Source organism: Lacerta agilis, chromosome 3, assembly GCF_009819535.1.
Source record: "Lacerta agilis isolate rLacAgi1 chromosome 3, rLacAgi1.pri, whole genome shotgun sequence".
NCBI classification, from domain to species: Eukaryota; Metazoa; Chordata; class Lepidosauria; order Squamata; family Lacertidae; genus Lacerta; species Lacerta agilis.
Genome location: NC_046314.1, coordinates 101,806,267 through 101,819,881, shown reverse-complemented (window position 1 = coordinate 101,819,881; position 13,615 = coordinate 101,806,267). Strand labels below are relative to the sequence as shown.

General features: G+C 45.9%; 1 protein-coding gene and 1 long non-coding RNA gene across 4 annotated transcripts in view; one reads left to right on the top strand and one right to left on the bottom strand.

Annotated features, from left to right (window-relative positions):
- Positions 1–2,001: 2,001 nt before the first annotated feature.
- LOC117044331 lies at positions 2,002–4,267 on the bottom strand. The gene is made up of 3 exons (XR_004426285.1): positions 4,218–4,267; positions 2,875–2,879; positions 2,002–2,369 (listed from the first exon to the last, which is right to left on the bottom strand). It is a non-coding gene; the product is annotated as an uncharacterized LOC117044331 (long non-coding RNA).
- Positions 4,268–4,535: 268 nt separating this feature from the next.
- The window catches only part of MERTK (MER proto-oncogene, tyrosine kinase), a 53,222-nt gene continuing 44,142 nt past the window's right edge, over positions 4,536–13,615 (top strand). For all 3 annotated transcript variants that reach the window (XM_033144978.1, XM_033144979.1, XM_033144977.1), the window contains exons 1-3: positions 4,536–4,636; positions 9,339–9,786; positions 12,282–12,382. In XM_033144978.1, coding sequence (XP_033000869.1) covers positions 4,585–4,636; positions 9,339–9,786; positions 12,282–12,382 — 601 coding nt within the window. In that variant the 5' untranslated portion in view covers positions 4,536–4,584. The remainder of the gene's footprint in view (positions 4,637–9,338; positions 9,787–12,281; positions 12,383–13,615) is intronic.

Sequence of the window (13,615 nt, the reverse complement as noted above, 5' to 3'; positions counted from 1 at the left end):
TTGACACAATAATAGCCCATTAGTGCTCACTTTATACTGGACCATCCATACATTATTAGTCCATCAGAGATGCTTCCCCGGTGTTTTTGCATCATTGCAGACTCTCAAAGAGTCCCTATTTTTCAGGGACAGTCTCGGATTTACTGAAGCCATCCCGGTTTCTGATTTGATCCCGGAATGTCCAGCTTTTCCTGAAGACGTCCTTATTTTCATAGGAGAAATGTTGGCGGGCCTGTAGCTAATGCGACTCCCGAACCACGTGGATAAATAACCATACAAACATTAGAAGACATCTTCTAAACATAGAAGAGTTTTAAAATGTTTAATGTTTTATGATGTTTAATCTGTTTATATATGTTGGAAGCTGCCCAGAGTGGCTGAGGCAACCCAGGCAGACGGGCAGGGTATAAATAATAAAAATATTATTATTAATGTATTATGGAACAGGACGCCCCTAATTTCATCCGATAAATGTTGGAGGGTATATTATTGCCTTCTGAAGAGGCACTCCTGTGCTGCAGCATAATGAAAGTGGGTTCTCCCCCTTTAAAAAAATCAATTTGTGGTATAAAAACTTACAGGATTTCAAGAGGAAGTTACAGGACAAGCACTGGTTGAAAACAAAGCAGTGGGTGGTATTCAGTCTAGTCCTACTCAGAGTAGATCCGTTGACATCAATGAACATGACTACATTAGGTTCATTCATTTCAGCAGTCTAAAGTATAAAGTACAACTCAGTATGCCCCAAAACTTTTGCAGGCACAAACATCATTGAAAGCTGGGTGGCGTATAACTCAGTGGCGTGCGGTCCATGAACTAGTGGCTCTAGCCTAGTCCCCTTAATGTTCTCGGCAGGACCTTTCTGTGTATTGTACCTGCTTAGCCAGTGCCTCCAGGCTCCATGTATGTGTGTGTATGCAAGTCTCTCTCTAATTACCTCCATAAAGGCTGAAAAATTGCACAACCCTGCAAAGCAATGCACACACCTGAGCAGGAAGCAACTGCTAGAAGCAGAACTGTAACCCCTTCTCCTTCATTTTTTAAGGAATAGCAATCGGTGGAAGACAAGATCCCTGCAACCTTAATAATCTCACTTCCTTTCTCCTCTCCTTCAGCCACTGTGTGTGTGTGTGTGTGTGTTTTGAAAGCATGGTGTTATACTGTAATGAACCCCCAGCCCCAATCTGCCAGAACCTGAAGGATCAGCAGAAACATGCCACAACCGACAACAGCACGACCATAGTAAGGGAGATGATGAAGAAAGAAAGGGGGTGTAAAAATGCTTTTTTAATTGGGACAAGGAACCCACCCTTCCACCTGGGCTTGTCTTCTTCTGCAAAAAAAAAAAAAAAAGCCAAGCCAAACTTTTCTTCTTCTTTTTGCAAGCTGCTAGGAACTGGCAAAGGTTGGCGGTTCGAATCCCTGCGACGGGGTGAGCTCCCATTGCTCGGTCCCAGCTCCTGCCAACGTAGCAGTTTGAAAGCACGTCAAAGTGCAAGTAGATAAATAGGTACCGCTCCGGCGGGAAGGTAAACGGCGTTTCCGTGCACTGCTCTGGTTCGCCAGAAGAGGCTTAGTCATGCTGGCCACATGACCCGGAAGCTGTCTGTGGACAAACGCCAGCTCCCTCAGCCAGTAAAGCGAGATGAACGGTCAGGGGTCCCTTTACCTTTTTTTAAAGGTAAAGATAAAGGGACTCCTGACCATTAGGTCCAGTCATGTCCGACTCTGGGGTTGCGGTGCTCATCTCATGTTACTTGCCGAGGGAGCTGGTGTACAGCTTCCAGGTCATGGCGAACCAGAGCAGCTTTGTCATGAGGAACTGGCAAATTGACTGGCTGGGGAATGGGCTTCCTTGAAGAGGCTGTGGACTCTCCTTCATTGAAGGTTTTTAGGCCTGGGATGCTTGAGTGGAGATTCCTGCCTTGCAGGCGATTCGACTAGATCACCCTTGGAGTCACCAACTCTACATACAGCCCTACAAAAAATATTCGCCGCACACCACTGGTATAACTGGCCCGATCCCCTCATGAACACAAATGATTTTGAATGTGCCATAATAAAAGGGGGTGTCGAAAGGGGCCCATAGTGGGAGTTAGCCCCGCAGAGAGAAAATCAGGCAGAAGCAACGTTAGAGGGAAGAGGCCTGGCCAGGGAAAATATTTGGCACACATAAACACCACCCTGTTGCCCATTCTGTGCTTTAAATTCACACAGAGACACAGTTTGCTGTGCAGGGAAATGGAAGCGATCCAGGCCTGGCACTCAAGACTCTTGCTGCTGTCACGTCTCGCTTGTCCCTTGGCTGCCGGAGGCACGTGCCTTTTCGCAGCCGCTGATTGCTTCAAGATGTCAAGACGTTTTCAGGGCTAAAAAGAGAGAGAGAAGCAGAAATTCAGCATCTGCCAGTAGTGCAGCTTGGACTGTATACTGAATTAGCATTCCCCCCCCCCCCGGACGTTAAAAGGCATCTGGGAACAATTTGCTTGTCCTCCTGCCTGGCCCCACCATTATTTATTTAATTTTGAGAGGTACTTTATATCTGGGACACACTACAGACATGAATATACAGACTGCTTATATCTATAATCTGGGAGCCATTAAAAAAAAAACAACACCAAAAACCTGTCCAGTTTTATAACGTGATTGTGAAACTCTTAAAAGTGTAGAAAACCATTTTCTTCCCCTCCCCCTCTCCCACCGACACCCCTGCCAGAAAAGCCTTTCGCAGATGGTATCAGCTTGCAGTGCATTTCTAAACTTAGTCCCAGGTGTGGTTTAACAATCCGTCTTCACGGGGAATTCTGGGAATTGTAACTCTCTGAGCGGACTAGGGGGGTCTGCTAACAACTCTCAGAAGAACCCTTAGCAAACTACAGCTCCCAGAGTTCTTTGGGGGAAAGCCATGACTGTTTAAAGTGTTATTATACTGCTCTAACCATACGATATGAGAATATGGCCATAAATGCTTGCAGCGTGCCACTTTTTTATTGCCTCAAAGTACACATTTCCCTCCCCTTTCCTTGGGGCTCTTGTCCTTTTAGCCTCTAAGCCTGATGAAAGGGCCTGCTTTTTAGTTTACGTGAGCCACTTTGAGATACAACAATTGCCTGAAAAGGAAGTTTAAAACGCAGTATTATCAATAAGCAAAAGAGAGAACATTTTACAGAGATGGGCAATAAGAAGTATACTTTTTTGGACAGATCCACACCAGTTAAAGTACATTTGACACAGATTTAAATGTGCTTTAAATACATGGTGCGGATCTGCCCCGAAGTTTAGAACATTTGAGATGAAGGGAAGCCCTTTAAATAATAAATTCTAAATGCTATCATTGGCTGCTAAGTTGAGATCTGTGCTCAAAATGGGAGTAAAGGTACCCCTAATGAAGCCTAAACAAGTCCTAACCCTGACTCACAACAATTTTATCAAATCTTATGCCACATAGTTGGCTTAAAACTAACTAAGGTTAGCATCACTCCACCCCAATAATTTGAGAGCCAGGTGAGATCCTGCTATCTCCCTTTTCAGGATAAAAGGGAGCCTAAGTTCTGGCACCTTAGAAACTAGCAGGATGTTTGAGTATAAGCTTTCCTCAGATGCCAAAGCGGATTCTCACCCGGCAGCTCCACACACAGAGATAGACAGTGGGCTCAAAAGGTCACCGCAAAAGCGATAAAGTTTCTCAGTGCGAAGCTCAAATGGATACAAGTTAAAAGGTGACCATTCACATCATGGCCATAGCCAGGGGTGTGCAGTAAAAAAAAATAAAGAATACTGAACTAACTGACCCATCGCACTGTAGATAACTCGGTTCTGCTCCCCCCCCCCCATAAATCTCGTCTACTCCCGCCGCGTCTCACATCTTGTATACATTTCAGCTTTGCACACTCGCGTCACAGCTTTGCATTGCAGGGCTTTACTGTTTACATACCGCCTTTGCCAACCTGGCGCCTTCCAGGTGTTTTGGGATAACTCTCACCCGATGGGGAGTTTTCGTCCAAAACATCTGGAGGGCGCCAGGTTGGCTAGGGCTGCTTTACGATGCCAGCCTCTCTACAAGTGTGTGTGTGTGTGTGTGTGTGTGTAGTGTGTAGTGTGTTTTGTGTGTGCGTGAGCGCGCGTAAAATCTCCTGCCACAACCGTGTAAGCTTCCGCGGGGAGTCTTTAAGGCGCTTCAAGATTCCTGTACGACCTGCGTTTCTCCATCCATGTACTATTCGCCCCCTGGCGGGAATCGGAGCCCCTTCTCTTCCCCGACCAGAAGAAGGCCAACCCTCCCAGACCCCCGAAATCCGCCTCCCCGCGCCCGCCCCAGAGTCGGAGGAGGAGGGAACTCTCTCCGTCCCCGCCTCCGCTCAAGTTTCGCCCAGAACTTTTGTTTTGGGTCAGGGATCTCCGGCTTGGAGAGGGCGATTTTCGTCGGCGGCGGCGTCTGAGCGCCCCGGGGACTCTTCGCCCGGCGGCTCCGGAGGGAAATCCGGCTTTGGAGGTGGCCTGGTGGGGCTGCCGCGGAAGCGGGGACAGCGGGGGACCCGGCAGTGCCCAGATCGGACGCTTGGCCAAGCCCGCTTCAAAGTCACCATGGGAGGCTTTTGGGGGCTGCTGCTGGTGGCGTCGGCCTTTTGCGCAAAAGGTAAGGCGCCTCTTTTTCCTCCCGCGTTTGGTTACGTGTCCGAAGTGCTGGAACAGGAGTTGGTTGGATGTCGGAAAGGTGTAGGGGGGGGGAGGCGGGGGGGCAGGGTTACCCTGTCTTCCAACTCTTCGTTTTGGAGGATGTCTCATTCCCTCGCATTTGGTAGGCTCCAGAAAGGCGCTGAGACTCCTGTGCTTTGTGCGAAAAGGGAGTTTGCAAAAGTCGGTGGGGGGGGGGAGAGAGAGGATTACTTTTGTCCTCGCTTTTAATCCGAGCACAGCTCGGGCTTGGCACCTGCCTGTGAATAAAGAGAGAATGAAAAAGAGGGAGAGATCTCTGATGGGGATCAGAGATTGATTGCCTCCAGCCTTCCATCTCTTCTTATACATCCCTCCCTCTAGGACCAACACGGCTACCCACCTGTAACTGGATCTAGGAATAGAGTTTTCTCGAGTGTTGTTGTTTAGTCGTTTAGTCGTGTCCGACTCTTCGTGACCCCATGGACCAGAGCACGCCAGGCACTCCTGTCTTCCACTGCCTCCCGCAGTTTGGTCAGACTCTTGTTGGTAGCTTCAAGAACGCTGTCCAACCATCTCGTTCTCTGTCGTCCCCTTCTCCTTGTGCCCTCAATCTTTCCCAACATCAGGGTCTTTTCCAGGGAGTCTTCTCTTCTCATGAGGTGGCCAAAGTATTGGAGCCTCAGCTTCAGGATCTGTCCTGTCCCTCCTTTCTGGAGTAGAGAGACCTTAACTTCCAGGCAAGGTTTTTAAAAGGGTGGTATTCAACGAAGCCTTTACTCGTCGAAATTAACAAACCTGATTAAGACACGTCCATTCCTTTTGGTAGGTCTGAGTACCACCCCCCAAGTTTTCTTTTCATAAATTAAGCCTGCAAAACACACATTCTCCCTCTCCCTGCTCTGGCCAGAGTTTCCATTGCATATGTGGGAGCAGTGTATGGCCATTGGTTCCTTTTGAAAAGTCATTAGGAATACAATGAATTCCTAAATTTAGTGTGCAAATCTATACAGAGATAAACACAGTGTGTAGCTGCTATGGATAACTGACCCCGTGGGGGTGTGTGTCTGCTTTTGGGAGCAAGTGGGGTGAAAAAACCTGTTGGGCATCTCTGTTCCTGCCTGGCACTTCTGTTCCATTCAGTTGACCTTGCCCGGAATCCCCTCCTGAAGTTTGCTCCAGCCATGGATCACATCTTCAGCCCCCCTGGCAGGCTTCAGAGGAAAGGTGGAGCCAAGCGGGCAGCTGGGAATTTACTTTTATTTATTTATTTTCATCTAAGGCATTTATGTTCCTGCTTAATTGTTTGCATTTCTAAGCGCCATACGCAAGAACAATCCACAGAAAATGGGACAATAAAACAAAACAAAACTGTCTGTCGTAAAACCAAGGAGTTGCTGTGAACAGAAATAGCCATAGATGACTACAGGTATTCTTGCAGTGGATTGCATGCGTACCTTTTCAACCTGCCTTAAAGGGCTGCATTGCACAATGTGCTTCTAATCCAAATGATACGGTGAGTGGTTACAGTATAGCTCAGCTGTGAATCTCGTTGGGTGGTCTGCCTCTCACCTTCACCTACCCTCACAAGATTTTTGTGAGCTTTGTTAAAAAAAAAAAAAGGGAAAGGATTCCCATCTTGAGTTCCTTGGAGGCCCTAGATAGGGCACATGAAGTAACACATACACACTGCAGCGGGATGTGTGCGCCAAATAAACTCACACCTTAACAAGGCATGTACTGTATGTTACAAGTTGCACATGCAAAAGAAATGAAATTATATAGTGCTCCACGGCACGTCTGCATATGATAGGAAATGCATGCCGCATAGGGCAAATCCACACCGTATATTAAAACACATTCAGTGCCCTTGAAACCCCCCCTCCAGCAAGCATCCCTGGAACTGTCATTTGCTAAGGGTGCTAGGAACTGTAGCTCTGTGAGGGGTGAACTACTGTTCCCAGTACTGCGTTCTTTGTTGGGGGAAACCATATTTGACTCCTAACATAACATTCAGTGTGTTTTTTCCCCTTACTCTGGTGAAGTCATAGCACCAGCGTTATGTACTTTCCTGGCACCTGGGGTGCACATGTGTGCACACATGTACTAGGTGGGACCAGGGGCTGGGCATGGAGGGTAAACAAAACCCAACATGCCCAACCCAACCCTTACCACCGCTGGGCAGGTGTGGGGCAAGGAGGGTTCGCAGGGCTGCGCTGTCTGCCTGCCCATGCAGGGGGAAACCCAACCAGTTGACATAGCCCTTGGCGGGCGCATCCCACCAACACTAGCTGGGCAGTCATTCAGCAAGGGGGCTGGGGCCGTGGCAGCAAGACCAGGCTGGGCTCTGGGGCCCAGAGACCCCCAACAGCAGGCAGGTTAGGAATCCCTGCATTGGGGTGCCTGGTTCGTGCCCTCTCAAAATCATGTTCTCGGGGCTACAGCCCCTGGCTCTCCCCACGCCACACCCCTGAGTCATGGCATAGACGTAATCTCGCCTATAACAGAAGTGAAACAGAAGTACTGTAAAACTTGGATTTTTACAAGTGCCCTGTAATGTTTGTTCCGCATAGGTGAACAGTCAGCAGAGCTTAAACTTTGGGACTCCCTGCCTTTTGGCATTAGGCAGAAGTCATCACTACGTTGTTTTGAAAGCTTCCTGAAAAACCTACCAACACATATCTTTCCATTACCTATATTCATTTTTTAAAGTTTTACTGGTTTTATAGGTGTTTTAATTCACAAGTGAAAAGGGATTGGTTTCTAAACCACTCTGAGAATTGTCGTTCTGTGGAGAGAGAATAGGGGCCTCTTGGAAACCCTTGACAAACTACAGCTCCCAGGATTCTTTGGGGGAAGCCATGATGGTTTAAAGTGGTACGATACTGCTTTAAAGGCACAGTGCAGAAGGGGATAGAGAGATGCTTGGCTTGTACTTGCTTGACTGGTTTTTGTCCCCCCCCCCCCCCGCAGAAACATGGTTCACACATTATGGCACCGTGGGTGTCTTTTGCCCATCAACAGTGGGGGCTGCAAATCCTTGAGTAGCCATGAGCAATCGGGACAAATGTTCACAATTCTGCACAGGCAAAGTTCAAGCAAAAAGTTTAGTTAATTATTAAGCATATTCGGGCGTGCTGCATTTCAGTTTTTGCTGAACAGCACTTACTCATTTGCTGCTGAGGCACACACACACATGCACACAGCGCAAATTCCTTCTATTTTCTTTCTGTAGAATGGATGGCGACAGTTCCCGGAGCTACAATTCGAAGAACAGTTTTAACTATCAATCCCTCTTCTGAGGGAACTCTACAAACTCTGTGAGGATACCAGCACCCTCTTGGCACCTTTAACAAACTAAAGTTCCCATGATTTTTTTGGGAAGCCATGGTTGTTGGTATGATACTGTTTAAAATGTACAGGGCAGATGGGCTTAGCACAGCTAGGCCTCTGGGTCGGTGGAGTGAAATTCTATGAGGAAAAGTTGACGTTGTTGGATTTGTGTAACCCAGAGAAGCAAGACAGCTGAGAAGGAGCATGATAGCAGCACCCTTCAAATCCCCGGAGGGCTGCCCCATAAAAGATGGCAAAGACTGGTACTCCTCAGCCCCAGAGGGGCAGAATGGACTTCAGTTACAGGAGGATATATTTTGGATGAACTCAGCATTAGAAACTCAGATATATAAGCTAGGCACCAAATGGCTCCTTAAACCAAGGCTACCGTCACCAAAACAGAACGCCCAATAAAAATTAATATACTCCCAAATAGGCTATTCCTATTTCAGACGGTACCTATAGTTAATGATATTTGAAATTTTAAGGAATAGCAGAAAGATCTATCTTAAGTTTATTTAGCAAGGAAGAAATCCCAGGATAAAACATAAAATTATGATTGACACCAAAGAGAGAGGTGGTTTTGCCCTCCCTGACTTACAGTGATACTTTGACGCATCATGTTCATGCCGGTTGAAAGAGTGGATCTTATTAAAGAACAGCTACCTGTTAGACCTGGAAGGGCATGATCTAAAATTTGGATGGCATGGATATATAAGAGCTTTTCAAACCACGCAATCAGGAAAAATCTCTTTAGCATATGAGGAAAATATAAAAACCTATTAGAAAGGAAAACACTGATGCGGCTGTCACCAACAGAAGCCCTGGCAAGGGAAAAAAAATAACATGCAGACAGACTGGAGTACATATAGAGACCTGCTAATTGTCACTGGGGAGGATTACAAATTGAAAGAGTATGGAGAGATAAAAGATCATGTGACAGATTGGTTAAGTTATCAGCAGTTGGGTGTAATATTTAAGCTTGATAAAAATAATAATAATACGGATTTGTGGAAAGAATTCGCAGATTGAAAAGGCGCTATTAGGATCCAGGGTCAGAATACTATCTAAAATGTATAACTTATTACTTGAGTGGGATACATGGAGGTAGGCTGTGTTTGGGAGAGGGTAGTGCCCCATTTGCCCCAATGGCCCAGTCCCTTCCAAGTCTATGATTCTTTGCAAAGTCGTCTCCCCTGTCAACACCCTCAAACCACCTGATAATCTGTATTCCATCACCCAGTGTAGACAAAGGCAAGATGCTGCAGGTAAGGGGGAATTTTAAAAGCGTGTAACCTTGTTGAGAATGTTGGAACAAAAAACTTGACAAAACCGCGTGTCTTAATTTGCAGGTCCTGTTGAAGCGAAACAAGAAGCGAAGGCATTCAAATCGTCGGCACCCGTAAAATCACATTCACCTTTAAAGGACTCGAATGGCGCACACCAATTCCCCCGCTCCTTGGAGGTCAGGATAAACAGCACTCCCACAATCTATGCACCGACACGTCCCGTAGACTCCAATACTGTCAAAACGAATAAGCTCACGTCTACTGAAGGCAACGCTGCTCTCCCTCTTGGGTCGTTTAAGTTCAACCCTACAGTAGGAACTATCGTGGTTGCCGAGCACATGGACATCAAGTTTAATTGCTCTATCAGTGTTCCTAAGTCGCTAATCAACCACGACTCGGCGCTCATTTCCTTGTGGAAGAATGGGAAGGAGCTCGTTGGCGCCGACAGGATAGCCAGCCAGTATTTTCAGTTTGATGACAACGAAGTGACCACCATAATATCTACTTTCCAGTAAGTAACTTCCGTGCAGTTTGAAAGTCCGGTCAGCGGCTGCTTAATATTGTGAAAGTATGAAAAAGCACGAGTTAGAATCATAAAGCCGCAAGAGACTTGGGACCAGGGGTCAGCAAACTTTTTCAGCAGGGGGCCGGTCCACTATCCCTCAGACCTTGTGGTGGGCCGGACTATATTTTTTTTTGGGGGGGGGGATGAACAAATTCCTATGCCCCACAAATAACCCAGAGATGCATTTTAAATAAAAGGACACATTCTACTCATGTAAAAACACCAGGCAGGCCCCACAAATAACCCAGAGATGCATTTTAAATAAAAGGACACATTCTACTCATGTAAAAACACATTGGTTCCTGGACTGTCTGCGGGCCAGATTTAGGAAGCAATTAGGCCGCATCCAGCCCCCGGGCCTTAGTTTGCCTATCCTTGCTTAGGACCATTGTGAAAGTTGCAGCCAGGAAAAATGGGTGACTTTGAGTTTTCCTTCTCCTGTAATATGGGGAGTGGATCTTACTGATTGTCCCTGAGGCGAGTTCCGGGAGCACAAAAGCACTCCCTTGATGGAAGATGCCACGATAGAACAACCAAGTAGCAACTATGTGTTTTAGTGCATTTTTTTAAAAAAAGTCTTTCAGAAAGGTGAAAGCAGGCTTTGTGCAGATGCTCAGTATTTGGGGGTTTGGGGGGATTTCTGTCTCCCCCAGCCCTTTACCTCCCGCACACACATCCCTCTCTGTTGCTTGAACCCCCAAGTGTCACCTTTAGGTAACTGTCCATGACTTGGATGAATACGTGCCCGGGAGAGCACTTAAAAGTTGACCTCGCAGGGATGTTGTGGGGATTATATGAAGGGAAGAACTATATATGCCAGCTCGAGCTCCTTGGCAAAAAAGGGGGGATATAAATGCAGTCAATCAATCGATCAATCAATCAATCAATCATGCTAATAAAATGTAAGATTATTCCCAGGGACTTTTGTTTGTTCGTTTTTATGTGGATTCATAAAAGTCCCATCACAGCATTCAGAGAATATGTTTATTTTTCGACATCAACCATAAAATGCTGGAAGGATCATTTTAGTGTGTGTTGGAAGTTGTAATTCCTTGGCTAAGTCACACACTACATGTGTTGATTAGCAGCAATCGGAGCAGGGCCTTTTCAGTAATGGCGCCCTCTCTGTGGGTCTACCTCATGGGTAGGCAAACTAAGGCCCGGGGGCTGGATCAGACCCAATCGCCTTCTCAATCCAGCCCATGGACGTTCTGGGAATCAGCGTGTTTTTACATGAGTAGAATGTGTGCTTTTATTTAAAATGCATCTCTGTGGGGCATAGGAATTCGTTCATTGTTGTTTTTTTTCCAAAATATAGCCCGGCCCCCCACAAGGTCTGAGGGGCAGTGGACCGGCCCCCTGCCAAAAAAGTTTTCTGACCCCTGATACCTGAATTGTAACAAATGCCTGCATTGATGAAATTTTGTCACTTGCTGAAAACACTCTCTTTTTCTTGCGCCTTTACTGGCTACTCCATGGCCCAGTAAGGACACTAAAACCAACAGATTGAACCCACTTAACCTTAACATGGCCTATTAGTTTGTTTTGAGGCAAAGGCAGGCGTTTTCACCAGTGTTGTATTTAAGAAGGGTTCTGCATTCCATGAGATGCTACTTCTTTATTGGCATTCCACCGGCCTCCGAAGAAGCACCTGTTTACGCTGATCTCTTTACCATCAATCAATCAATCAATCATTCTATTTGTTTGCCGCCTTTTCTAAAGTTAAAAACCGTGTTCAAGGCAGTTTATAACATATTTAAAAAAAATACATAACTGCAAACGTAACAAAAGTAGTCACGAAGAATAAACAAAATATCCACTTGAACCAAAACAACCAAATTGAACAACTTCCACATAAATCCTAAGATACAAAATAGAGATACAAAAATTTCACAGCAACAACACCCCCACCCACAACGAAACTCCCTAAACAACAGCCCCATCCAAGATTCTGTTCAGCAGCCTCATATTTTGTAGCTGGAGTCAGTCAGGGCCTTACCCTTCCAGGCCAGGTGGGAAAAGGCTTGCAAAGGAAGGGAGCAGCTCTTCCAGGACTCCCATCCAAGAGTCTGCTGTTTTTTATTGCTGTGCTGTTTTATTGCACATTTTAATCATGGGCATTTATATTTCAATGTTTCAACTGAATCATTTTATTGTGTGTTTTAATTATGGTATATTTTAATTATCCCATAATTTAACAATCGTGTGCAATTAGCTTTTATGTCTTCTTGGCACTCAATAGTATTGAATTATAATAATACCATCCATTGGTTTCTTATTAACTTACTGGCCATTCTATTTCGAATTGCAATTTTATTTTTATTTTTTTGGGGAGGTGGGGAGGATACACGGTTTCTTACTGTGTGTGAAAGGTGGAATAGAAATGTTTTCATAATAAAAAAACCGAATTTTTAAGTCTTTCCCCCACTTCTCCCATGCAGTATACCCAATGTCCTGCGATCTGATAATGGGTCCTACACCTGCAAACTGAAAGTCAACAGCGAAGAAATCGTGTCAGATCCTATTTTGGTTTTGTTGGAAGGTATGCTTAGTTTTGAAAGAAAGCACTTGACATTGTAAAACTGTGGGTGAATAAGCTAGCTTGGGAGATTTTGTATGACAAATATGAGAGTGACTATTCCGAGAGAACTGGAAGGGGGGGAAATGAACTAGACGCAGAACCAATCTGGGAAATTGCAGAAAAACCTGGAGGAAGATCCCATTTTTCAGGCAATTTCTCCCCATTATCTTCCGGCAAACCCACATGGCAGAGCCTACAAAGGTCAGTAGGTCGCCCCGATCCTGTGGAGAAGCTTTTTGAGGAGTAAAGGGATGTGCAAGGGGGAGAAGGGGAAAGAAAAAGACCCCTTGTATGAACGGTCTTCCGTTTGCAACCCGTGTTATGCTCAAAAAGGCAAATGCATATACAGTGTTTTATCCATCTGCTTCCAGAACAGAGGGCAGGCACCCTTGTTTCAACTGCAGGATAGCCTGGTCTGTTAGAGATTTCAGAGTTGCCTACGTGCAGAAATGCAGCTGTCTTATCTCCAAGCAATTAACTAGTTGGCAGAAAGCCCAGATCTGCTCTCTCTCAGACCCTTAGCAACGACCTGTGATTGGTCAGTGGAGTTCCTAAAGACTCAGCTCTGTGTGAGAGCTCTGTGGTTAGGTGTTAGTGTGTGGTGTTAGGTTGATGAGAGAGAGAGAGAGAGAGACAGAGAGGAAAGATTTTATGTTTTGTTTCTTTTATTTTGTAATGTCTGTAAATAGTAACTTATGGATGCTAGTTGCTTCAATCAATAAATACTGTATATAGTTATCCAGTGAGTTGCTGAGTTGCTGTGTTGAGCTGTCTAGTCAATTACACAACAGCCAGAAGCTTCCAGAAAAGTCTGCGTCTAACTCTGCCGTGTCCAGGAATACGTTATACTCCTGACACTAAATCTTAAGATGGTCAGTATTGCCTCCTGGCTTCTCGCTTTCCCTATGCCCAGGTAGTCAGGATCATGCTGCAATCCACACCTGGGAGTGTAACTTGCTTCTTGAGTTGCGTTGTCAGAGGCAGAACCATGTTTTCTGGACAGTTCTCCTGTGCTTGTGAACTGTAGTACGGGCTTCCTCGAGGAAACCCTCTCTTTAGACCAGGGATAAGGAACCTGGGACTCTGTCCATGCAGTGGTAAATTTCGAAGTGTGGGGAGCAAATCACAGTGGCTCGCATAGCCACGCCTCCAAGGGGAGTACAGACATTCGGGGTGCTCCATTGATCTCAGTGT